We start from the raw sequence: 27,202 nt of genomic DNA, 5'->3' as shown, positions 1-27,202 counted from the left end.
AGGTCGGTCGTAAGTGAAGTGGCGGTGGTCGAGGGGAGGCAAAGGGAAGGGTGTGTGGGGGAGGAGGGAGAATATTAGCCTCCGGGGAGTTACTAAACTATAAAACCAGCCCATGGTCTTCTCCCTCCTCCATCTTTCAATCCTTCGTCTCTCTTTTCTTCATTCTTCCCCTTTTCCCTTATTTCCTCCAGCCATCCTCCCTTTTTATGCCGGATTTTGGGTCAGCCACTGACTTTTATATTCACTTAGATATAATTTATAGAAACCCATGAATTACGAAAAGAAATTATACTTTTACATTCCTGTGTTGTTTTAACATTTCCAACATCAAAATTTTCTCTTTTTCCTTTTTTTTTAAGAATTTAGAGATTCAGCTTTAACATTTCAAATTATGATAAAAGCTTGAGTTATTGCATTTATTAATTATATTTTTTTTTTTTTCATCTTTTTGTAACAGTTTTCACTAACACGATATTCTCTCTCTCTCTCTCTCTCTCTCTCTCTCTCTCTCTCTCTCTCTCTCTCTCTCTCTCTCTCTCTCTCTCTCTCTCTCTCTCTCTCTCTCTCTCTCTCTCTCTCTCTCTCTCTCTCTCTCTCTCTCTCTCTCTCTCTCTCTCTCTCTCTCTCTCTCTCTCTCTCTCTCTCTCTCTCTCTCTCTCTCTCTCTCTCTCTCTCTCTCAGCTCTACAAGATGCAATAATTTTCAGAAATGAGATCATTACCATGTCCAGGACTCCCACAAACAGCTTACTTTCCTCTTAGTGCTGCAAATGAGAGAGGAATGAGTGAAGAAAAGCACTTACTTAATATACAATAAGCTTTATTAGTTGCAATAATGTTACACAGAGAGAGAGCCCCAGCCCACCTGTCCGCCGGCACGAACCCGTCGGTGGGCGGGGAGCGGCGGGCCGGGAGGGAGGCGGGCTGGCGGCGACATCAGGTAACACAGGGCGGGGAGGGGCTGGCTTAGGTGTCCCCGGGAGGGCCTCGTGTTAATTAGACAAGCAGGGACTCATGGCATTGTATGGATCTCCTTGAAAAAAGAACAATTCCTTTTTTTTATTTATCAAAATACTCTACAACATAATAATATCGAATGCCTCGGAATATAATATACCTTTAAACTTCATATGAAATGCTATTCTCATACTCGTTACCAAATGGAACAACATTCAAGCGAGGTAATATATGTTTAGAGTAAATCTTTTTTTTTCCGATAAATTTGTAAAACGCTAACATGTAAACATTTCCTTTCTCTCTCTCACACTCTCTCAATGTTTATTTGTTATGTTCAGGAACTTATACAGGCTGCTTAACACTTGTGCAGAGTGGAGGACACTCATTTGTCTGTTCCGCATTCTTATTGCAACCGCTGCCACCGCTGTAGCCGTCACGCAGGGAAAGGGAGAGTCGCCACCCAGTGTGTCGAAACTAGACTGAATTATAACAAGTGGAGAAGTAAATAATAGACACATCTGCATAGCTGCATTTTGAATAACGAGTAAATTATACACAGGTGGGTTTCAGTGCATAATATATCTGCGGATGTAAATGTCGGAGATTTTTTTTTTTGTACGTACTCACCAACGCTCGTACATGTGAAAGTAGCAGTGTTGTGCTGAGCGAAGGTGAAAAGTAACCTCTTGAAATGAAGGCTGACCCGTGTCTGCTAATGTATGTCATGTGTTGGGAGATTCTCTCTCTCTCTCTCTCTCTCTCTCTCTCTCTCTCTCTCTCTCTCTCTCTCTCTCTCTCTCTCTCTCTCTCTCTCTCTCTCTCTCTCTCTCTCTCTCTCTCTCTCTCTCTCTCTCTCTACAATACATTATCTTTAAATCATGAAAGTATTTCTTACATATTCTTTAATTAATCCTTGGCCTCCCCTCCCCTTTCACCATCACCATCACGATCACTATCACCATAACCTTCCCGTTCCCATTCACCATTATAACCATCATCATCGTCATCATAGGCACAGTCTCAAAAGCTCACACGTGTACATGACAAACACTTACATGTATGTAAACACTGTACACATAACAAAGACAATAGATATCAATATGTACACAGCACAAGCACACACTCTGCATACGAATACTAGAATCTTATTTATAGTAGCCTGTGAATGGATTCTAAGCATTGACTGTATACGTGATGTTACGCGAATATAGTGTAAGCTCTCCTGTGATCCATAACCAGATTAATACATACAAACGCTGGGTTGAGTCGCTATGTTGTAAGAGACTGGTTGTTGTAGTAGTCCAGCCCCTTGAACCCCACGTACCTTCACAGAGGGACGAGTCAGGAAAGAGAGGAAAACACCAGATCTGTTCTCCCCTACAAGTGTTCGGCCACACCCTCGCACATCGGCCCTCCGTACCTTCCATTGATACCTTGAAACATTTCCTGACTTACCAAAAAGTTATTCAGTCTTGCTTTGATGCTGCACAGCTAACGACGTATCAGTAACCGGTCGTAATGATGATAACTATAACATGCGTGTGTCATTGCGTCAACATATGGCAACCTTTTTAACTAATTTATTCAGTAGACCATTCCATCTTGATTCTCCTTGACCTTTATGTCGAACGTACAACTAAAGGCATTTCAATAACCATTCATAATGATGATATAACTAGAACTCCTTTACTATATGATATAAATATGTATTAGTACTTTTATTATATATGTTTGTATGTATATGTATTTATATATGGAAGGCTGGAATATTACAGACTACCTTTCTTCTAACTGACGCCACCACCTGCACGTTCTGAAGCATGAAGCGAGAATACACGTTACCTAACCACCACGAACACCACGACCGCCTTGCCTCCACTCACATGGTCTGCAGGATAAAGTAATGAACGCTCGACACCTTGCCCTCGCCCTGCACTGTTAAGATAATTAGATCCAAGTGTAACAAGACGCGTCCAGCTCACCCATCCTAACAAGTGGCCAATTCCCCTTGCTATATTGTGCTCTTCTTACTTTCCTCCTTTTTATACTGGCTTTCTCATCAATTGGGTTATTTTTTTGTTGGAGATTCAGGAGCAGCAATTGAATCGGCGGTTGACGCGGTGTAGCAAGAACGATGTAGTAATACTGCGTGAAGGGAATCGCTGCTTGTTCTGATGGGAAAACATGACACGAGTCGATAGGTATTGGACAAGGCAGCTGTCATGTATGGTATGTGTATGTACGTGTGTGTGTGTGTGTGTGTGTGTGTGTGTGTGTGCGTGTGTGTGTGTGTGTGTGCGCGTTATTGCTCTGTGCGTAAATGTATGTACACGTGGTATTGCTTTGTATACGAGAGTTCGTGTACGCTATCCATCTTTTCGTGTACGAGTATGTATGTACGGTAATGCTGGTCATCGCATCACTGTATTGTCTGAGTGTATGTTCGTGAAGCGGTCTCCATGCACGTGAGCACTCGTGTACGGCATCACCGCCATGCACATCAGTGTTCGTGCTTGGCTGCAGTACGTCAAACTCCCCGCGATGCTTTGCTCCCCGCTCCGTGTCTGTACTTCTTAAATCTCAGGCGAAAGGGTTTATATTTTCCCCGCCAGACACACAATGAATCAACAGCGACCGCGGGTAAATTACAACACGTGGTCTCCTTGTTCAACACTGAATGACGTGTGTGTACCGAGGGATTCAGATGTGTACTCGTTATTCATTTTCTTTTCCTTTTTTTTCTAGTGATTAAGGGAGGCAATGTTGCGAGGACACACCCACGTCAAGATCTGCGTATATTTCAGACTTTCTTTTTTTAGGACAGTCATCTCTCTTAGTTTATGAAATACAGTATACTTGGGAAATATATACATTTTATGGACATTCAGTCAAATGCAGTAGTGAATAGTGACTCAGACTTTAAAATGTTACGGTGGTGTGATTAATATATGTGTTATCTTTCCGCGCCAGTACGGACTATTGGGAACACTCCAAAATCTCATCTCAGCGCACGTTGCCTTTCAGAATTTTCAGAGCTGATGAATGAATGGCTTGAATATTAAGTCATTATACATTTGTCACTAGAAATTCAGTTGTTCGTGATAAATTTCATGCCTTAGGGTCAATATATTGAAATGACTTATAATTAAATTTGACGTTCTTGTGTTCTGTCTTCATAAAGCAATTTTTCTGATCGTAATCGTCCTAACGTGAATTGAATTAGGGTGTGTCATCCTTGAAATATTGCCCATGTCATAGCAAACGCCAACCCAATATCTGTTACATCTTTACATAACGTGATCCATCTAGAGATTATCAGATAACGTATTCTAATGTTCTGAATTCTGGTCTAAGAAGAATAATTTAGTCTTAGGCGTGTAACTTCATATAAATCATTCGTCTTGTATTTGAGAAGTGAAGTCATGGAGTGAAGAAAGCAAGGAGAGCAAGTCAGTTGTGTGTCAACGGTCATGTTGGGTCGGACATTGGTACACTACCTCTGGCGAAGACTGTAACAAGGGCAAGACGAGCAGACTGACAGAAGCTTGGAGAGATAATTCATATAGACACTTTATCACAGGACACTTAACTTTGCATCGCTCTCACTCACACACACACACACACACACACACACACACACACACACACACACACACACACACACACACACACACACACACACACACACACACACACACACACACACACGAGAAAGTCCAGGCATGCCAACTAACACCTCAGTGCCACCACCAGCATCCCGCCCACACCGCAGGGAAGAGGGCGGGGATGGCGGGACCTGCTGGGTACTTGTCGAGGCTCTTGCCAACTGTCCGTAGAGCTACAAAGTTCATGAAATACGGTTTTATTTTCTACACAGTCTTATATACATGCTTCTGCTATATATCTCTTAATGCTTAACAGGGTGGCCAGATCGACACAGTGAGGGAAATACTAACGGGGACTCATGTAGCACTGCATTAACACGGGGCCGCTTAACACCTAGAGCTAGTGGCGTTCCTTAACGAGTGGCGACGCCTGCACGTGCGAGGCTCCAGGAGGACCACTCTGAGGAGTCACGTGACCGGCCGACCTCCAGCCACCACCGCCATCGCCGCCAGGTTGAGCAGCAACCCGAGGGAGACTGGCAACGCTGTGCTGGCGCTGCTGCGGACTGGAAGAGAGAAAAGGCTGGCGTTACTAAGGAAGATAAATGAAGAACAAACGGCAACATTCTTGCGATTTTTTTTTTTTTGTTACACCTTCTAACGTAATATAAAAGAAGTAGAATGATAAAGGCAAAGGCTTCTCATAGTGCATATTTACTATATTTATTTGTGTCATTTTTTTTTTCTTATTCACTTATTTCATTTATATTTTGTTGGGCATTGAATGTTTTGGTTAGAAAATTACCAGTTTTTCATGGTCTGTCTGGAAAACATTTCGATCCCTCGCAATTTAATCATTTTGTTGTTCTTTTCAGGACAGACACGATCGCTGGCAAGAAGACATTTGTGACATGCCTGACATTAAGAAGGATTAAGGTGAGTTTTCTTTATCATCATTTGTACATGATCTTTTCGCCAGCCGTGTGTATATCAATGTGCCATCGTGTGATCAACCGCCTCGCAACACTGACCTCACGATATTCTCACTCTCAGTAATGGAATAGGTGTTCTTGTATATTAGTCTTGCACAGGAATGTGGATAGGAGACTTCGGGGCTCCTCAATAATGATATGTTACTCTTAGGCAAGGAAACGACAAAGAAAACAATGATTATATATTTCAAATCTTTAGTGATGAGGATTTTACGTGACAGATGACCATAGATAACTCTTCAGTAGGCAAAATGGCAAACAGGAGATCGAAAATTGAACTAAGCAAGCATGATTAATGAAAGTTAAAGGACATTATTGAATCAGGCGGTCGACAGTGGATAAAAATGTACGAAGGTCACTCAATAGAGGTTTCTGTTGGAATAATATGCGTACTTGCAGTAACACACACACACACACACACACACACACACACACACACACACACACACACACACACACACACACACACACACACACACACACACACACACACACACACACACACACACACACACACACGATTCCCCGGGTGGAGATATTTGGGTGTGTCTCCTTTCACACCCTGTTCACCTAGCAGTGAGTAGGTACGGGATGTAAATCGAGGAGTTGTGACCTTGTTGTCCCGGTGTGTGGTGTGTGCCTGGTCTCAGGCCTATCCGAAGATCGGAAATAATGAGCTCTGAGCTCGTTCCGTAGGGTAACGTCTGGCTGTCTCGTCAGAGACTGCAGCAGATCAAACAGTGAATTACACACACACACACACACACCACAAAGAGAGAGAGAGAGAGAGAGAGAGAGAGAGAGAGAGAGAGAGAGAGAGCTGTTTGTCCAGGTTTTCCAGTATTAGAACCGTAAGTAGATACGATAGAAAGATGCGCCGATCAGATTTTTCTCATAAAGATTAGAAAAAAAGAAAAAGAATTGTCATTTTACCACGCTTAAATTTTGTGCTTATTTATTCATTTCTTATTTATTTTGTTAATGGTTCAGACAAGTGGTTGAATAGTCACAAGAGAAGAGTGAAGACAGGAGTGAAAATCATGAGTAAGCAGGAGCAAGAGGATATCAGTGCGAGGCAAGGAAAGGAGTAGGAGTAGGGCGTAGAGAAGGGTGGCTGGAGAAAGGCTGTGCGAGTGAAGCGATGCAGATCGACGCTAGAGGGAGCAGGATTGAGGTAAATAGAGCTGTAAGTAAGCGATTCGGATAGGGGATAGGAAGAACAGGAGGAGTAAGGGAGATTGGTGGAGCCACCTTCCTGTCCATCCAATAAGTGATAGAGAACTCAATCCTCCTCGCCCTCCTCCTTTTTACCTGATGGGGTTCGTGTGAAGGGCGAATTTGCTGGCTTATCCTCGCCTTGGGAGCCCCAAAGCCCCTGCCCGGCCCTCCCTTCTCATGGCTTCCTCTCATTTTACCTTCTTAGCTTCATACTTCCCTTCGTTCTTTCTAACTATCTACGCTTGCTTTGCTTCTCCTTTCTTCTCACCTCCACTATCTATATATATATATATATATATATATATATATATATATATATATATATATATATATATATATATATATATATATATATATATATATATATATATATATATATATATATATATATATATATATATATATATATATATATATATAGAGAGAGAGAGAGAGAGAGAGAGAGAGAGAGAACCCAAATAAAAGGAAAAAAATGCACACAGGTGCTATTTTTGCCTGCCTGGACGGCGCCCTGTTAGGCAGCTGTCACTTAAGAAATATCTGGTATGAGATGGTTGGCAAAATTCCTTATTCTAACGTTTTTACACAGCATTTTAGGAGTCCATCTCTCTATATATAAAGAAAGACTTAGAACATTCTGAAGTCTTCTCCATCATGAGTATTTGTTCCGTAATCCATCCCACGTGCTCCTTCTCTCTCACTTGCACACACACACACACACACACACACACACACACACACACACACACACACACACACACACACACACACACACACACACACACACACACACACACACACACACACACACACACACACACACACACACACACACACACCAATCAGCCGCAGTATCATTAAGACAGCCACCGACCACAGGCTGTACAGCAGAACCCCGTGATCAAAGGACACACTGGCGCCCACCTCCTGCACGGCCTCTCCCCTTAGATGCAGCCTTCATCAGGGCTCGAAGATGCACCAGTTAATTTGTCTACATATGTCAATGAATCGTCATACAATATTTTTTATGATACTGGCGATTATTGTTACGATGATGATTAAAATGATGACGATAGGGGTAATGATGCTGTTATATTTATGATGACGATGAGGAGAAGATGGTAATGATGATAATAAGAGTGATAATGATGATGATGATGATGACAATGAGTATGACAATGAAAATGATATTGCCACTACCACTGATAAAATAAGCCATTGATGACAACCGCCGGAACTCCCTGCCTTCCTCTGTATTTGCAACTTCCTATGACTTGACTTTGTTTAAGAGGGAGGTTTCAAGATATTTCTTCCTTTCGTTTGGCTAACTCTCGTACCTGCAAGGGAACTAGCAACTAAGTGGGGCTTTTTTTTATTTATTTTGTTTGATTTTTATTTATTTATTTATTTATTTATTTATTTATTTATTTTTTTTTTTTTTGCCAGTGGCCAGCTTTTTCCTCTTACGTAAGAAAACCTCAAGTGCCACGTCACAGCTTATCACCTCACAAACTAATGAATCACCTTGTATCAAATGGAAGCTAGCAAGACTTTTTTTATTATTTAACCCATTGCTAATATCGCTTCGTCCCTTGCCCTTTCTTCACGATAAAAGAAAGTAAGTTGAATAATCTGTAACCTTTTTCGAGTCAGCTTTTACCCTGTCACCATCCAACACCTCTCATCATTATATCAAGTAGTTTGAGTATGAGTTACTTCTCAATCCCACCTTCATTTCCTTCCCTACCTTCTCTGACCTCACCGAAACAGCCATCTCAATCTCCCACGCTTCCCACCTCGTCTTCCTGCTCATCTGTATACCACGCAAGACAAACAGACATTGGCGTCCTGAGAGTAAGTAAGTTCTCACCCACGCCTTCACTTTCTACCACCTGACCTCTCTTTAGCCTATCTCGTCTCCCTCGTTCCCCACCTCGTCTTCCTGCTGACTTCTATTGCACGCAAGACAAAGGTTAAGACAAACAGACAGACACCTGACGCCCTGACCTTTGCTTTTTTGTTGTGTCAGGCAGTTAATTAATCAATCAATCAACCACAAGCGATTCCTCTTTTTCATATATTTTTGTTGCTTCACGGTGCGAGATGGGTTACATGTGACCTACACACACACACACACACACACACACACACACACACACACACACACACACACACACACACACACACACACACACACACACACACACACACACACACACACACACACACACACACACACACACACACACACACACACACACACACACAGATGTATTTCTCAATTAATGGTTAGTTAGGTTTCATTTATTCAGTTTTTTATGTGTATGATTTCATGGGTAATGTATTAATATTGTTACTGTTATTAATGTTGTTCTCCTTACTATTATTATTATTATTATTATTATTATTATTATTATTATTATTGTTGTTACTGTTGTTCTTGTTGTTGTCTTTTAGTTTAAGGTTTGCCAATAATCATACGCTAGCACACGTTCATTGGTGTATGAGAGAGAGAGAGAGAGAGAGAGAGAGAGAGAGAGAGAGAGAGAGAGAGAGAGAGAGAGAGAGAGAGAGAGAGAGACAAAGAAAATATACAAGTGTAGGAAGAAAAACAAAATTTCCCTATCTTCACACTTGTTCACTAATCCAAGGACTTGCTTTCCTATAGGTATGAACGAAATTTACTGCTCTTTACACAGAAATAACTCTAAATAATTACACAAAAAAAGTATCAACGTCAGTAAACATGCGTAATTTACGAATAAACCCCTTGGACACCCTTCAGGAGAACTCAAGTGGTGTCGCTATCAAGAACTGTTATACACATGCAGTCTATGAAAATGAACCCTGTACTTCATCACCTCGGTAATTACTCTTGCAGGGACACTCAGCGGCACTTCATTAGGAGGAAATCCACGTAAAGTAAACACGAATTACGAGGTGTTAGAAGTTTTCCTGGCATATCTGTGGCGTTGACGATGTAATTGGGAATCATATATAATTTTCCGGGTAACCTTCTTCGTACAGTGCTAGGATGACTGTGGTGAGTCGAGATGCTCTAGACAGCGAGATGTGGAAGGGTTGTGGATGGCATTGTGGTGGCCGGGAGTTGCTAGGCAGGAAGGATGGTAGTGGTAGTGGTGGTGGGTGTGGCGAGTGGCAGAATCTGGCAGGTGTGAGGCGGTGAGCTCTTATCAGACATAATGGACTAAAGGAGATCTTCTGGACAAGGCAGCGTCCCTTCCTGACCCGTGGTGAGAGAGAGGACGCTGGCTCATCTAATTAAGTGTTGAGCGTTTGTCTTAGAGTTTACTTCTATGGGACAAACACGAGTCGTTGTTGTTACTTCAGCTGGTGTGTGGGTGTTTGGTGGTGGTGTGTGGGATAGAGTGGATTGTATGAGGCCTAAGCTGTTTATTAGTGGGAGCTGACCGTCATGAATCCAGCACGTGATCTTCTAAACACACACACACACACACACACACACACACACACACACACACACACACACACACACACACACACACACACACACACACACACACACACACACACACACACACACACACCGCGTAGTGTAGTGGTTAGCACGCTCGACTCACAATGGAGAGGGCTGGGTTCGAGTCCCGGGGCGGCGAGGCAAATGGGCAAGCCTCTTAATGTGTGGCCCCTGTTCACCTAGCAGTAAATAGGTACAGGATGTAACACGAGGGGTTGTGGCTTCGCTTTCCCGGTGTGTGGAGTGTGTTGTGGTCTCAGTCCTACCCGAAGATCGGTCTATGATGGGGAAGACTGGTTGGGTGACCAGCAGACGACCGAGATGAATTACACACACACACACACACACACACACACACACACACACACACACACACACACACACACACACACACACACACACGCCCTTGATTAAAATCCACTAAATCTCAGAACATACGTCCTTTTTTTTATTTTATTTATACCATGTGGGCTTTTCACGGGAATTTATGGGCTAAAGGAGGTACTTTTTTGGGGGTACCTCCTATCTCAAAGCCCACCCGCTAGGAAACCGTTGCCCCGAGTAAGGAAGCCCAACCTACACTCGGACAGTGGACAGGATTCGACCCTTTGTAGTAAAACTAAAAGTAAACGAAAAAATACATACTGCAAATAATAGATACCCTACTTTTTAAGACTATCAATCCTTCAGTGTGTAACTTGTTGTATTTATCACATCAGTTATTCATTATCGCGACTTGTTCGATTTCTGCTTTCTTGCCTACCTTTTATATATATTAGTGATTATATACATTATTATTTCTCTATAACAAATTACTTCTATTAAGAACACGACCAATTGTATGCTGCTGAAATCTATGCATGTGTGCACGTGAATGGATATGTCTATATTCCTATGTCTGTATGTTTGTGTGTGTATATCCATGTCTGCCCGGGTGTGCATGGAGGCCTGTCTGCCTGGCAAGGATAAGCGGGTGACGCCAACACACGGGCGCGGGCGGGCAAGTGTAATGCGCGTCCTGCTGAGGTCGGCCACCACATCTCCTTTAGCAGCTATTCCAGGAGACAGTTGCCGGGAGGAGGGCAAATCGAGAAACGTTCTCAGGGCTGAGTCGCCTCTCAGCGGGAGGAGCGGGAGAGCTACTTCTTGGCGGCAGATTGTAGCGTGATTTTTCCCTTCACCGCCACCCCCTCTCCTTTTTTTTAACACTTTCTCTTCCGCTTCTATTTCCAGCTCTCACCGCAGCCGAGTAGTAGTAGTAGTAGTGGTGGTGGTGGTGGTGGTGGTGGTGGTGGTATTCTCGTATTTATCGCCAGGCTTAAGCCCAATTAATTCCAGATTCATATCCGTGCTAGTGGAGTTACGAAGTAGAAATTTGTTCTTCTAAGAACGTTTTATTTTCTATGTGAAAGCAAATGTTAACTGGTGTGAAAAGTCTGTGTGTGTGTGTGTGTGTGTGTGTGTGTGTGTGTGTGTGTGTGTGTGTGTGTGTGTGTTAATTCAACACCGCGGTCGCCTTCTGGTAACCCAGCCAGTCTTCCCCATTACGGAGCGAACTCAGAGCTCATAGACCGATCTTCGGGTAGGACTGAGACCACAACACACGCCACACACCGGGAAAGCGAGGCTACAACCACTCGAGTTACATTCCGTACCTACTTGCTGCTAGGTGAACAGGGGCTAAACATTAAGAGGCTTACCCCATTTGCCTCGCCGCTTCCCGGGACTCGAACCCGGGCCTCTCGATTGTGAGTCGAGCGTGCTAACCACTACACTACTGTGTGTGTGTGTGTGTGTGTGTGTGTGTGTGTGTGTGTGTGTTTGTGTTGGTGTTTGTGTGTGCGCGCGTGCACGTGGGTGTTCACATGAGTTTCTTTATTTTAATCAATGTTTTGGAATGTATATATTCTATTTTTAAGTATTTTAACATTTTGGTTCTAGATATTCCGAAACAAATCTTAGTTGTGTCCGTTTAACCTCGTTTATTTGTAATGGACTACAGTTTATTTACACATATTTTGTCATATTTAATTTTTGTATTAGAATGGGCTAAATGATTTGATTTTAATTTATGTTAAATTGTGGTCAATAAACCTATCTATCTATCTATCTATCTATCTATCTGTATGTGTGTATGTGTGTGTGTGTGTGTGTGTGTGTGTATGCAAGTGTGTGTGGGAGTGAGACAGTGAATATTCTTGTGCTATACCGTCATTAGATCATTCATTATTACGAGGGTTGGACGGTCAGTTCAGTATATTTCTGGAGGCTCGTGGCGTCACAGGCAGGATATTTCGAGTGACGCCTATTGGAGTTCGTCGATGGGCCGTGGTGGAAGGCAAGGTTGATGGAAAGCGTGTGATTTTCTGGCCACGCGTTGTTAAAATGAAGAAAAAAAGAAATCAATACCTGCACTTTCTATGACACACACACACACACACACACACACACACACACACACACACACACACACACACACACACACACACACACACACACACACACACACACACACACACAGAGAGAGAGAGAGAGAGAGAGAGAGAGAGAGAGAGAGACGACATTTTTTTTAGACAAGTCACTCATTGAATGTTATCTCTTCGTAATCAAAACTACTTCTGCCTTGACGTGTATGCAGTCGTTGGTCATGGCAAGTATTGTGCAATGTATGGCTTATAAAACCTCTAAACCAAACATACATGACATACTAAACCTGCTGCGTCTCTATTTCTTCTATTTCTCTCCCTCACCCTTCGTCCTTCTGTGTAATTTTATCCTTGATGCGTCGCAACTCTCCTTGTCTGCTTTATTAAGTCGCCAATTGCTTGATTATTAACAGTTATAAAAGATGCACTACGTTACATGAAATTAATATGAATAGAAATTATAAAGGAGTGGAAGAACTTTAAGGAAACGACGACGAGGTAATTGTGAGGCGGTTCAGGAAGTATTGGTCTGCTAAGTGTTGGTTCATCTGTTCCACAACGATGTCTTATTAGCTGTATTAGGTTTTTTTCTTCCGAATATTGGTGTTATTTTCTTTGGAAGTTTCTAAAGTATTGGCTTCTTATTATTACAATCGTTCCCAAAGTTGTTTTTTTGATCGACCAAAATAGTTACTTTTACTTCATTATTTGATATGCAATTTAGGTCCCTAGAAATATAGAATGCCGAGGAAAGAAAAATGTAAAATAATGTGAAAAAAATACCACTATCATGTCCCTCTACTTCAACCATTTATCATGTGCAGTGCTGAGTGTAGATCTCAAATGCTAGATATGCAAATAATATTCCTCACTCGATCAAGAGGACGAATCTAAGTGCCTTTTAATGGAAATTTCCGCGACTCTTATTTTCAAAATAGGCCATTAAGTACACTGGCATAAAAATATTAGTGGGCAAATTCGCCTAGAAAACCAGAAAAATCACATCAGTAAAGTTTTGTGAGAATGGTAATCATAATTTCAGATCAATTACTGCACTTTCTTTGGATGACCTTCTGTCGTCCTTGCAAGAGTTGGAATGAATAAAGATCAGGAACGTTATAGTGGGTGTGAGTTTCAGCTTGATTTCTCAGTATCGAGTGAAACGGGATTTGCTTAATGGTCTTACCTCAAAGTGGCTGTGTGTCACTGTTGTTGTTAGTTTGCGTCATAACTTTGCTGCTTTTATTAAGAGAGTTACAGCTGTTCTTCACATCTCGCCAGTCTACCGTTTTCATTGTAAGTTTTAGAAATATTTCTTCTGGTTATTAGTTTATATGTTTATGTGGTTCTTTAGAGTATCATGAGTATACATTTGCCAGTTTTTGTGTAGCGTACCTCCGTGCTTTCCTTCTATTTCATGAAAATTTATATATATATATATATCTTAATTTCTTTACTAGATGGAATATTCTTTCTCGCCTTCCTGGAGCAGTGTTCTATTGGGAGCGGTGGTTGTTCCTCATGTAAGTAATAAATGCGCGAAGAAAAGAATGTTGCTTTGATGCAAGTGACCTCCTTACAGGGCCTTGTGTTACGTTCCATTCCCATTGTCTTTGCATGATGAGTCAATGTTCTCTCCTCTCTGTGTCTTATTCCCTGGTTTTCTCTCTCCGCCGATATCTAAAGGTCCTGCTGTGGTCAGTCTGTTTGTGCTGCGAGAGGGAATCATCATCTTTTCTTCCTTAATATACTTATCAGTACTTAAAATTCCGTCCTTTTTCTTTTATTCATTCTCGAACCTAACTCACATTTATGTTGATTGTTCAGTTTTGCATATTTTAACACCATTACACCGATGACCTTTCATCATCAAGTAAATATTTCCAGAAAGGGAAAAACTTTACTGAACAGCGCATATTTTTGACGCTGCGCTGAGAGAAAACCTGATGAATTGTAATGTATGTTTTTCTTTTCAATTATACTAAATGCTATGTTTGTTTTCTTCGCTTTCTTTAATATCTGAATATAATAAACGAGACAACTATCGCTTTCCTTCAGTCAGATTTTGAAATTAATCTCTTGCTTCAGACACAATATTCTCTCGTTATCCTTTAAGGAAGACTTAACTTTCCTCACTTCGTCTTTTACTAAACCGGATTCATTAAAGTTAGAATCTGTGCCTCCTCTTTTTCCCTCTCCCTGGAGTGTATCGCTGCTGTGATCTCACCTGTGGAGCACACTTACAAGGGTCTTAATAGCATAGAAGTATAAGTTACTCTTCCCATTCCTTTCCTCCTTCAGCTCATTCCGTTTTCCCATAATCAGCGGTAATGTTCTCTCCATTTTTTTTTTTTTTTTTCTCTCCCTTATCTCTGATTCACATGTTATTCGCTTCTGAGCACAAATACATCGCTGCTTTTTGGGAACCTACTGGCTAAGACTTTCCACTAAATGTACTCCTACTCTATCCACATTATCTATGCAAGAGTTAATTAAGCACGACTTTCATTCATTTCGAAGACTCACCGGTCACCTCCAGAACACCTTACCTAATTGTTATCGTCTTACTCATAGCTTGGATAAAATATGATAACCAAATTGACTTCCCGTGTTGGAGAGAGCTCTGTATTTGCTTATGTAAGTGTTGTTGTTGTTGATGATGTTCCTTTTTGTTACAATATGTTCTTTATCCACTATTAGATTACTTGATTGTGTATTCTCTCTCTCTCTCTCTCTCTCTCTCTCTCTCTCTCTCTCTCTCTCTCTCTCTCTCTCTCTCTCTCTCTCTCTCTCTCTCTCTCTCTCTCTCTCTCTCTCTCTCTCTCTCTCTCTCTCTCTCTCTTTCGTTTATATGTTTTGGACACTCTTTACCCTTTCTGTTAATTAATTCCCATCAACTTCTCTCCCTCATTTATTCCCCTCTCACGCTCTTTTATCATTGTCCTCGCTTCTTACCCTTTATGTGTGACTTCCTTTTTGCTGCACCCGCCTCTCCTCACTGTTCTTCCACCTTTTACCTTTACTTTTTTATTATTATTTTTTCTTACCTTTTGGATTTTCTACTTAAATTAGTTTCTGTATAGTTCTTGATGTAGCTAAAATGTGTGTGTGTGTGTGTGTGTGTGTGTGTGTGTGTGTGTGTGTGTGTGTGTGTGTGTGTGTGTGTGTGGGTGTGAGTGGGTGTTTTTGTGAGTATATGCGTCTTTATTACGACCTTCTGTGTATGAAAAGGCAAGAGAATGATAATAGTGTGGTGTATTTGTGTAGTGTATTTGCATCTAAATTAGTTTATAGGTAGTTATAAATAGAGATGGATGGATAGATAGATAAATGTGTGTGTGTGTGTGTGTGTGTGTGTGTGTGTGTGTGTGTGTGTGTGTGTGTGTGTTTACGTATTATGTTTGTGTATTTCTATCGTCTGTGTTTGATAGAATAAAAGAAAGGGTACTTTGCACGTGTCTATTTGCATCTAGATTAGTTTATTTACAGTTATAGAGAGAGATGGATAAATAGAGATGTGTGTGCCTGTGTTTACGTGTGTAGATGTGGATACTTCTGTCTCAGTGTATTATAGGGTAACAGATTGGATACTTATACGTGTAGATTATATCCATCTAGATTAGCTTATATGCAGTTATACGTACAGATAGATAAATGTACGTGTTCTTCCCTATGTATGTGTGTATATTCCCATCGTCTGTGTGTGATAGGACACGAGAACGAATACATTGTGAGTAGCCTGCCGGGAGACACTTTCAGGCAGAGTATGAAGACACGCGTTCATCAGGCTCATGGATATTGGCAAAGTGGATAATAAACTCTTGAAATCTGATTATCACCTGCATAGAAATCCAATTTAGGCTCTTCATTCTTGGTATTTAGCTACTTATACATCGGACTGTACGCTGAGAGAGAGAGAGAGAGAGAGAGAGAGAGAGAGAGAGAGAGAGAGAGAGAGAGAGAGAGAGAGAGAGAGAGAGAGAGAGATCCGGATTATCATAAAAAAAAACATAGAGAGGTTCTTCGTATAAAAAAACATGCGTCACTTCAAATCCTACCACTGTCACACACACACACACACACACACACACACACACACACACACACACACACACACACACACACACACACACACACACACACACACACACACACACACACACACACACACACACACACACACACACACACACACACACACACACACACACACACACACATTTAACACATTTGCCTGCCTGTCTGTCTGTCTGTCTGTGTGTGTGTCTGTGTCTGTCTGTCTGTTTGTCCGCTTGTCTGTCTGTCCGTCTGTTTGTCCGCTTGTCTGTCTGCCTTCTGTCTGTCTGTCTGTCTGTCTGTCTGTCTGTTTGCTTGTCTGTCAGTCTGTCCGTCTGTCTGTCTATAGATACACATTATCTCCAGTAATGTATTAAACACGTGTGAAAGACATTACTCTTAGTGATCGTGGCTTAGGAGGGAAGGAGGGAATGGAGGTAAGCGCATAGAGTTTGTGAGAGTGCTAAGAGGGGAGGAGGAGCAGGAGAGGAAGAGAATACAGAGGGAGGGAGGGAGGGTAAAAAGGAGGCCGAGGAAAAGGCGGAGAGGAATCCAATTTTTGCCCCACCTCAAAAACGCGAGTGTAGCGAGGACGGCACCAAGGTAACGTAATAATAGCACAAAAGAGAAGAGCGGGCAAGCTGCGGCGAATTGGATGATACTATATTGGTCGTCTTGTAGGCGTTGTGAGGCGAGAAGGAGGGGGGCCAAGTGTGTGTGTGTGTGTGTGTGTGTGTGTGTGTGTGTGTGTGTGTGTGTGTGTGTGTGTGTGTGTGTGAGAGAGAGAGAGAGAGAGAAAGAGAGAGTGAGAGAGAATACTTTATATCTCCAGGTCTTCTTTGTTCATGTGTTTTCCTTTGTGTGTTTCTTTCAGCAGCAGCAAAGTGTTTCAGTATTTATGTGAATGGCGGCAACGTTGTCATCATTATGAGCAAGAACAATAAAGGAACAATACCGCCTTTCTTAAGGTTTAACAAATGAACTTCTCTGGTTACGTATTGAGAATGAGATTAATTTTTTTTTTTTTTTTTTTTTTTTTTTACATTACAAGGGCACTGGCCAAGGGCAAACAAAGTGTTGGAAAAAAAAAAAAACCCGCTGGTTGCCAGGCCCTGTTAAGAGGAAAGTAGAAAGAGAAAAAACAAAAAAATCTAAAAGGAGGGTCCAGTTAACGTAAGAGGTGTCTTGACACTCCTCTTTTGAAAGAGTTTAAGTCATAGGCAGGTGGAAATACAGACACAGGTAGAGAGTTCCAGAGTTTACCAGTGTAGGGAATGAAGGAGTGAAGATACTGGTTAACTCTTGCATTAGGAAGATGGACAGAATAGGGATGAGAAGAAGTAGAGAGTCTTGTGCAGCGAGGCCGCAGGAGGGGGAAGGCATGCAGTTAGCAAGTTCAGAAGAGCAGACAGCATGAAAACAGCGGTAGAAGACAGATAAAGATGCAACATTGCGGCGGTGACTTAAAGAATCAAGACAGTCAGTTAGAGGAGAAGAGTTGATAAGACGAAAAGCTTTAGATTCCACCTTGTTTAGTAAAGCTGTGTGTGGATCCCCCAGACATGAGAGCCATACTCCATACACGGGCGGATAAGGCCCTTGTACAGAGCAAGCAGCTGGGAGGGAGAGAAAATGGACGAAGACGCCATAGGACACCTAACTTCTTGGAAGCTGATTTAGCAAGAGTAGAGATGTGAAATTTCCAGTTTAGATTTTTAGTGAAGGATAGACCGAGTGTGTTTAATGTAGAGGAGAGGGAAGTTGAGTGTTATTGAAGAAGAGAGGATAGTTGTCTGGAAGGTTATGTCGAGTAGATAGTTGTAGAAATTGAGTTTTTGAGGCATTGAACAAAACCAGGTTTTCTCTGCCCCAATCAGAAACAAGTGAAAGATCAGAAGTTAGGCGTCCTATAGCATCTCGCCTTGAGTCATTTAATTGTTGTTGGGTTGGGCGTCTGTTGAACGCTGTTGAATAATGCAGGGTGGTATCATCAGCATAGGAGTGGATAGGGCATTGAGTCAGATTTAGGAGATCATTGATGAATAATAGAAAGAGAGTGGGTGATAGGACAGAACCCTGTGGAACACCACTGTTGATAGTTTTAGGGAAGAACAGTGACCGTCTACTACAGCAGCAATAGAACGATCGGAAAGGAAACTGGAGATGAAGGTACAGAGAGAAGGATAGAATCCGTAGGAGGGTAGTTTAGAAATTAAAGATTTGTGCCAGACTCTATCGAAGGCTTTCGATATGTCAAGGCCGACAGCAAAGGTTTCACCGAAGTCCCTAAAGAGGATGACCAAGATTCAGTTAGGAAAGTAAGAAGATCACCAGTAGATCTGCCTTTACGGAAACCATACTGGCAATCAGAGAGAAGGTTGTGAGCTGATAGATGCCTCATTATCTTCCTATTAAGGATAGACTCAAAGGCTTTAGAAAGGCAGGAAATCAAAGCTATAGGGCGGTAGTTAGAAGGATTGGAGTGGTCACCTTTTTTAGGGACAGGTTGAATGTGAGCAAACTTCCAGCAAGAAGGATAAATAGAAGTAGAGAGACACAGATGAAAGAGTTTGACCAGGCAGTGAGCGAGTTCGGAAGCACAGTTTTGAGAACAACAGGAGGGACTCCATCCGGACCGTAAGCCTTCCGAGAATCAAGGCCAGAGAGGGCCAGGAAAACGTCTTTATAAAGAATTTTAATTTTAGGGATGAAGTAGTCAGAGGGTGGAGGAGTAGGAGGAATATGCCCAGAATCATCCAAAGTTGAGTTGGTAGCAAAGGTTTGAGCGAAGAGTTCAGCTTTAGAAAAAGAAGAGACAGCTGTAGAGCCATCTGGATGAAGTAAAGGAGGGAAAGACGAAGAAGTAAAGTTGTTAGAGATATTATTGGCTAGATGCCAGAAATCTCGAGAGGAGTTAGAATTGGAAAGACTTTGACATTTTCTATTGATGAAAGAGTTTTTAGTAAGTTGGAGAATAGATTTGGCATGATTACGGGCAGAAATATATAGGGCATGAGTTTCAGCAGTTGGATGGCTACGGAACCGTTTGTGAGCCGCCTCTCTATCATTGACAGCACGAGAACAAGCAGAGTTAAACCAAGGCTTTTTAGCTTTAGGGTTAGAGAAAGTATGAGGAATGTATAGCTCCATGCCAGAGATAATCACCTCTGTTATGCGCTCGGCACAAAGAGAAGGATCTCTGACATGAAAACAATAATCATCCCAAGGAAATCAGAATAGTACTGCCTTAGTTCCTCCCACTTAGCAGAGTTAAAATGCCAGAAGCACCTCCGCTTAGGCGGGTCCTGAGGCTGCACTGGAGTGATAGAACTGGTAACGGAAATTAGATTGTGGTCGGAGGAGCCCAACGGAGAGGAAAGTTTAACAGAGTAAGCAGAAGGGTTGGAGGTTAGGAAAAGATCAAGAATGTTGGGCGTGTCTCCAAGGCGGTCAGGAATACGGGTAGGGAACTTCACTAGCTGCTCTAGGTCATGAAGGATAGCAAAGTTGAAGGTTTGTTCACCAGGTTGGTCAGTGAAAGAAGATGAAAGCCAAAGCTGGTGGTGAACATTGAAATCCCTAAAATGGAGATCTCAGCAAAAGGAAAGTGAGATAAGATGTGCTCCACCTTGGAAGTCAAATAGTCAAAGAATTTTACATAGTCAGAGGAATTAGGTGAGAGGTATACAGCACAGATGAATTTAGTTAGAGAGTGACATTGAAGTCTTAGCCAGATGGTAGAAAATTCTGAAGATTCAAGATTGTGGGCACGAGAGCAAGTGGTGTCGTTACGCACGTATGCGCAACATCCAGCTTTGGATTGAAAATGAGGATAGAGCAAGTAGGAGGGAACAGAAAAGGGGCTGCTGTCAGTAGTCACAGACAACTGTGTTTCAGTTAGGAAGAGAAGATGAGGTTTAGTAGAGGAGAGGTGGTGTTCCACAGATTGAAAATTAGAACGAAGGCCACGAATGTTGCAGAAATTGATAGTGAAAGTATTAGATGAAGTGTCAAGACACCCAAGGTCGACAGCAGAGGGCAGTCCGACCTGGGGACATTTATGGTCCCCTCCCCAGAGGGGGACTCCGAGGCAGGGCGTGGTGAAGCCATTATTAAATTTTGATTTGAAGAGAGTGTAAAAGTGTAAGGTGTTGTAGTGTAGTGTAGGAAGTAGTAGAAGTTGTCTTTAGAGGGCAGGCTGCAGCTGCTCAATTGTATAAATGAGACCACAAAGGGAACCGGGAAGAGAGGACACGGGGAATCACTCAGTCTGCAGCACTGCCTACATCCCCGTAAGTACCTCTCCTGGAGTATTCCACCGGGCGGCAGGTGACTACTGCCTACTCCATATAATTGTTATTGAGATTACTAATAGATCATTAAAGATCAAGTTAATATTAAGGAAGAAATCAGATTTATTTGTATTTTCATAACTTGGCAAAGAAAACTAAGAAGAATTGGGAAAATGTAACCTTTATAGAGAAATTGGTGGTGTCATAATTATCATGAATTTATATTTATCTAGAAAACGAGGCTTTGATTATTTATAGCTTGGGAAAAATTTTTTTACTCGGTATTGAGGACAGCGTGGTATTAATACATGTTATCTCCGGCAATGCCAAACTTATGTGGAATGCCATGTATTTACACAACTGTCTGCCATATCGAATACTGCTTGGAAATTCATGGTATATTCACACAGTGCCGCTACCATCACTGTCTATTGGTGTAATCCATCGTTGTCATGGATAATAATGTAAACATGTTGAAATTCTACAATATCGCGTAAACTAAAGGTGAAATCCTTATGTCGTGATATAGTGCTTGAAATTCGCATGAAAGATAACTCAGAAAAAAATATCGCTAACTTTTCAATGCACAGCAGGAATGTAAAATTTCTCCTCAAACTTCTTTTAATTCAGATTCGTGCGTAAGATAATGTAATGTTTTACTTTTCCTTTGAGTCAGCGTTCATATCGCTCTTGTTCTGTTTTTGTCGTCGTTGCATCATCTCTCACTAGAGCTTATAGTACCTCCTTGGTAGAGATTCCACGTCAGTAACAAATCACACGGTTGATCAGTTAAAGAATGCTTCTGTGTCATCATTAAAACCTGTATATGCCCGTCCCAAAGTACAATTTTGTCATACCGCTGTCTTTTACAATTCACATTAGGTACATCTACTGAAACTGGAAAATGTTGCCTTATTCTTTTATTATCACATCGAGACACTAATGAAGAAACCTTACCTTACGGAAATACGGATAATCATACACTTGGACGTAAAGAAGATCAAGAAAAGAACGAAGAAAAAGAGGAAGGGGAAGGAGAATAGACCATAGTTATGAGAGAGAGAGAGAGAGAGAGAGAGAGAGAGAGAGAGTGTGTGTGTGTGTGTGTGTGTGTGTGTGTGTTTTTTATGGAAACTTACTAATAATTTCTATCCCCAACTCCTTATAAGAATTTCACATTATATATAGAATCCCTTCATAAAGTTCTTCACACCTAACAACCTAACCTGATATAGCATATGAGAAGGTATGCGTGGGAGAAGTCTTGTGGGCGGAATATTTGCGAGAGAAATTTACTTGAAGGAGAGCAGACGGAGAAGGCGGGTCTTTGGTTGTCAAGACTAAGTACAGTTGCCTCGAGTTGTGATGTCACCAAGTCAAGTGAATCTTGCATCTATGTTTATTTACCGAATATAAATTAAGATATGGACTAATGGACTGTTTAAGCTTCACAAAGACGCACACTGGAAGAAAGATTGGACAAAGAATAATGGGTTGAAACTTTAAACGTTCAATTTAAAATAAAACAAGAAGAAATTGTCACTCAAATAGGATAGTATGTGAATGGAGTAGATTCACTAATCAGGCCACTAGTGCTGAGAACCTTAAAAGATGAGCCAAATTAGTAAACGAATATGGTAGCTAGAAATAGGTAGGTATTTCTCATAAGGGAACTGCCACCATTAGACCTGATGGTTACTGACAACTTCCCTTATTTTCTTATATTATTACGTTCCCAGCATGGTTACGATAGCCAGAGGTGGGTAAAAGATACTACCTTTTATTAACATTTCTTAGTACATGGCATGACTCCTTTGGCAAACTGTGCAAGTAAGAATGCTATGAAGGCAGTGGGAGTTCTTAGGAAAGTTAAGTGAGTATTCTGGAAGAGTACAAAAAAGTGAGGGGTGTAGAAACAGGAGGTTGGGGTTGAGGTGCAAAAGATAATGGAGGGAACAAAGAGCAGGGGAATGAAAGGAGTGAGTGTTCAAAGGAAGACCACGCGAGAGGGAAGCAGCCATAACATGCTCCCTTATTATTAATTACTAAACACACAGGTAATGATGCACGTGTGTGGGAGAATGGACGGCAGGTACGAAGGCTGAAAGGGAGGAAGGTGTTGTCCATTGAAATATGTGCACTTTGCTGGCTACAGATGAAGATGCTGGAGGTGGTGCTGCAGATACTAATTAGAGTAAGAATCAGAGTGTATTACGTCGTGAGAAAGAAAGAACTCCGGTTGTATGTAATGTGATATGCATGTGTGTATTGAAAGGAGAGTTTTTTATGTATGTTTTGTGAAGGGTAAAAAAAAGGTATATCACATGTGTTACGTGTGCTTAGTTATCGTGAAGGTGATTAACAGATGTATAAGGTGTACATAACGAAGAAAATCCACTTTACTTTTTGCATGTAAGTTCTATGAAGCGACACGGAGTTACAGTTTGATATGTTTGATTTATTTGGATGACGAAAATAACCAATGCGACGAGAAAGAAAAGTATAGTGCCGAAGCTGTGTATGACCTAAATGTACTTAATTGAGGTACAAAGTTAGTTGTGTACATGAAAAGTAACACACACACACACACACACACACACACACACACACACACACACACACACACAGAGAGAGAGAGAGAGAGAGAGAGAGAGAGAGAGAGAGAGACAGACAGACAGACAGACAGAGACGGAGAGGATGACGGAGGAAGTGGAAGATTGACCGACTCTGCAAACGAGGAAGCGGAAACGGAAAATCATTGGGTGGAAATTAATGAACAAGTGGAGGGAAGTGGGAGTCAATTAATAGAAGGGAAACAGGAAACAGGAGAGTGATGCTGCCACTGACTTTTGCATCAAGAGAGGAGGAAAAAGCACCAAGATAACAGAGTATTGCAAAAAGATGAAGAAGGAAGAAAGGAAGATGGCAAAAGAGAGACAGACAGATAGACAGACAGACAGACACACAGACAAACAGAGAGACAAGTAAATCAAAACAAAGGAAGGGAAGGAGAGTTAAGAGGAGAGAGGAGAGGAAAGAAGAAGAAAGTTAATGCAAAGGAAGTTAAAGGGAAAGAATCGTAGGAAAAACAAGATAGAAAAGAATGAGAGAGGAGAAAACAGAAAGGAAACGTAGGGAAAGCAAGATAACAAGAGAAGAGACGGGAAGAGAAAAGAAACAGAAGGAACTGGTGCTACGGTAGGATAGGGTGCAGATAGGATTGATTGGTGGCGGTGGTAGAGAGGCAGAAAGGCGGCGGCGGAGAGGCAGAAAGGCGGCGGCGGTATCATGTTACCCTAAGGAAGGACCATTATCCCGGTAAAGTAAGAGGATTCTTCAGAGTAGGGAAACATTTGGGATCGCTGTAAGAAATAATAAGTGTTTGTTATACTAATGAATCCTACTGCTTCTGCTGCTGCTGTTGCCTTCCTGCCCTCCCCTCCCTTCCCCTCCCCTCCTCACTTCCCCCTTCCTCTGTGTTCGTTTCTCAGTCAAGCTGGCGTTAGTGTGGGAGTCTTCGGAGAAAATCGCGGAATAAAGGAATAGTTTTCTAAGTTGATTTGTGTATCTCAGACTCATCTTTCTGCCGTAATGAATGTGTGGCTATTTTATGCAGAGAGAGAGAGAGAGAGAGAGAGAGAGAGAGAGAGAGAGAGAGAGAGAGAGAGAGAGAGAGAGAGAGAGAGAGAGAGACGCAGATATAGAAAAAAAAGAAATAGAAAGGAAAAGTTAGACAAGTTAGGTTATAATAGTAGAAAAGACGGACATGCCAATAAAAAAGGAAAGCCATCAACTAGACAGGTAGCCAAGTACAGAAACAGAGACAGAGACAGAGAGGAAGAAACAAACCGATAGACAGAGCAACGAACACTAAAGCTATCACAATACATAGACAGAAAGAGAGGGATAATATACAAAGAGATGCAGACTTAACAGCTTCTCTGATCGATCCAAAAAGATCTGTGCCTAATCCTGTGTAGCTTAATTGGATGACATCTCCAGCGGCCAACGAAAACCTGCGCCTAAAGATAAGAGTTGTGCTCATTCATTTGGAGTGATGAGACTGTGTGTACTTTGCATGGCCGCCCAGAGACATATTGGATGTTATAACACAGAGATACATCGTAACTTTGCCCTTGTTTCAGCCTCTTTTTAATACTGTAGTATATTTGGAGGCAATGCATACTTAGCGTGAAGTTGAAAATATTTATCTCACATTTTTCTCTCAGTCTTGTTTCGCTTTCTTTGCAACAATATGACATCTACGAGTGTCTTAATGCTGGGATAGATTCAAAGCTGAAAATTTATCACAATGTAATCTTATGTGATGAAAATGACAAAAACGGGCAAAACTTTCAATACCTAGTGTCAGTTTTAGCAAGGAAGATAGAGTGGCACTGTTTCTCAAGACGTAATGTATTTCATCATCGTCGGAAAATATGAAAAAAAATATGGAATATAAAAATGTATAAGGTCTCCAGAAAACCTTTTATTCCCTGGACACGCTTAAATATTCAAATGCGAGTAGATAAAATAGTGCCAGAATTCTCCGGTTCATATTTTTCGATCATAATCTTTCCTTGTAACACTGAAAAACATTCGTAATTGTAAGTCTAAGGTGCCGTGATAGATATTATTTTTGCAACGTCTTATCTTTTTTTCCTGGTTCCCAAACTATCATCTGGAAATAACCACCGATAAGGTAAAGTGCCTGTTAGAATAAGCCAAGCGTAAGATGTATTTAAAAGCATTGACACACTTATCTCTAAGACTAAGGAGGTAAACATGAGGTGCAGGAAGAAGCGCTTACCATATCACTTTCATCTTCGTCTTTACAAGTAAACGTCTTTTTCTATACTAAATTAGGAAGAGGTTGAAAGCAACGGACAGTACAGAAATAGGAAGACCAAGGTTTATAAATGATTTAAGGGAGCAACGACGGTGACGGATATAACTCAAGACGCAGATGAGAGAGTCAGGTGGATACGAGTGACCTGCTGTGGTGACTTCTGGGATTAGCTGAATAATGAAGGAAGAAGGACAAGTTTGGTATTTGTATGATGAGCTTTAATGGAGGTGTGATCCCTTGAGAAGCCACGAGCTTTAAAATATTGAAACAAGTGTTCTGCTCCCTCTTCTAAAATACATGTTGGTAAAAATACTTACCATACACCAGTTTTTCCCTCTGCTCGAGGATGACTTGCTCGCCCTCAGAGATAGTTGCGTCCTCCTCCCTGGTGACGGTGGCCACGGTGGCCTTACACTTGAGTACGAGATTGCCCATTATGAAGTGACTCTTGTCCACCTGCGAGAGAAAAACGGTGAAGAATAAATCTAGTGTCACATACAACAATATTCCTTCACTGCACTCCACAACCTGTAGACGAGAGATTTGACCTTTCTGCCAGTTTTTTTCAGTATATGTCCGTATTGCTATATAGAAAATTCATATATATAGTAATTTGTTACAGTAACATAATAGAAAAGATCAATTTGCTAGTGGAACAAAAGTTATCTTCCTTATTCCCCCCACCCCACCAGCTGCCCTACGTGGAAATGAATACGTAAGCGTGACCTCTGCAGCGCCTTGTCGCCAATACTCAAGTTAGCATCCAGCTGATGACTGGTTTATCACCGTGCTCAACATGACCAATGCACCGCAACCTCCAACACGCACCAACACAAAGCCGGATATCATTGCTTTTGGATAGTTGAATTCTAAGGAGACTTGCAACCGAATTTAACTTTTGTTTGTCCACTTTTTTTTTAATGTTGTATTCTTACAGTAGACTTTGTGTCTTAGGGTTGTTTAAAGTATCAGTGGCAGAACACTGTTTCAAAAGAAAGATATAGGTAATTGATTAGCAGTATGGATCTCTTGACTAAAGAAAATAATCAAGAAACATAAGTAAATCAACCAAACAAGCAAACCCGTATAAAGAAAGCATGTTAGGATGAACAGTGACTGAGGCAGTGTATACTCACCGTGAAGGACAAACCCAGTCTCCTGCTCTCTAGACCGTCGCTGTGTACCCAAGGGTAGTACTCCACCAGCATTTCGGAAACCGCCTGCAGAAGATATAAATCATCTTAATATTCTATGAAAATCATATTTTATTACCTATGACTTGATTTTTAACTAGTATCGCACATAAAGT

The 27,202-nt window shown here is 41.5% G+C and overlaps 1 protein-coding gene across 3 annotated transcripts in view; it reads right to left on the bottom strand.

The window, feature by feature from the left end:
• Positions 1 to 798: 798 nt before the first annotated feature.
• The window catches only part of LOC123504138, a 264,226-nt gene continuing 237,822 nt past the window's right edge, over positions 799 to 27,202 (bottom strand). For all 3 annotated transcript variants that reach the window (XM_045254465.1, XM_045254463.1, XM_045254466.1), the window contains 3 exons: positions 27,030 to 27,113; positions 26,211 to 26,349; positions 799 to 5,127 (listed from right to left, as the gene is read on the bottom strand). In XM_045254465.1, coding sequence (XP_045110400.1) covers positions 5,030 to 5,127; positions 26,211 to 26,349; positions 27,030 to 27,113 — 321 coding nt within the window. In that variant the 3' untranslated portion in view covers positions 799 to 5,029. The remainder of the gene's footprint in view (positions 5,128 to 26,210; positions 26,350 to 27,029; positions 27,114 to 27,202) is intronic.

The sequence above is a fragment of the Portunus trituberculatus genome, chromosome 15 (assembly GCF_017591435.1).
Source record: "Portunus trituberculatus isolate SZX2019 chromosome 15, ASM1759143v1, whole genome shotgun sequence".
NCBI classification, from domain to species: Eukaryota; Metazoa; Arthropoda; class Malacostraca; order Decapoda; family Portunidae; genus Portunus; species Portunus trituberculatus.
This window is presented reverse-complemented; position numbering and strand designations above follow the sequence as displayed.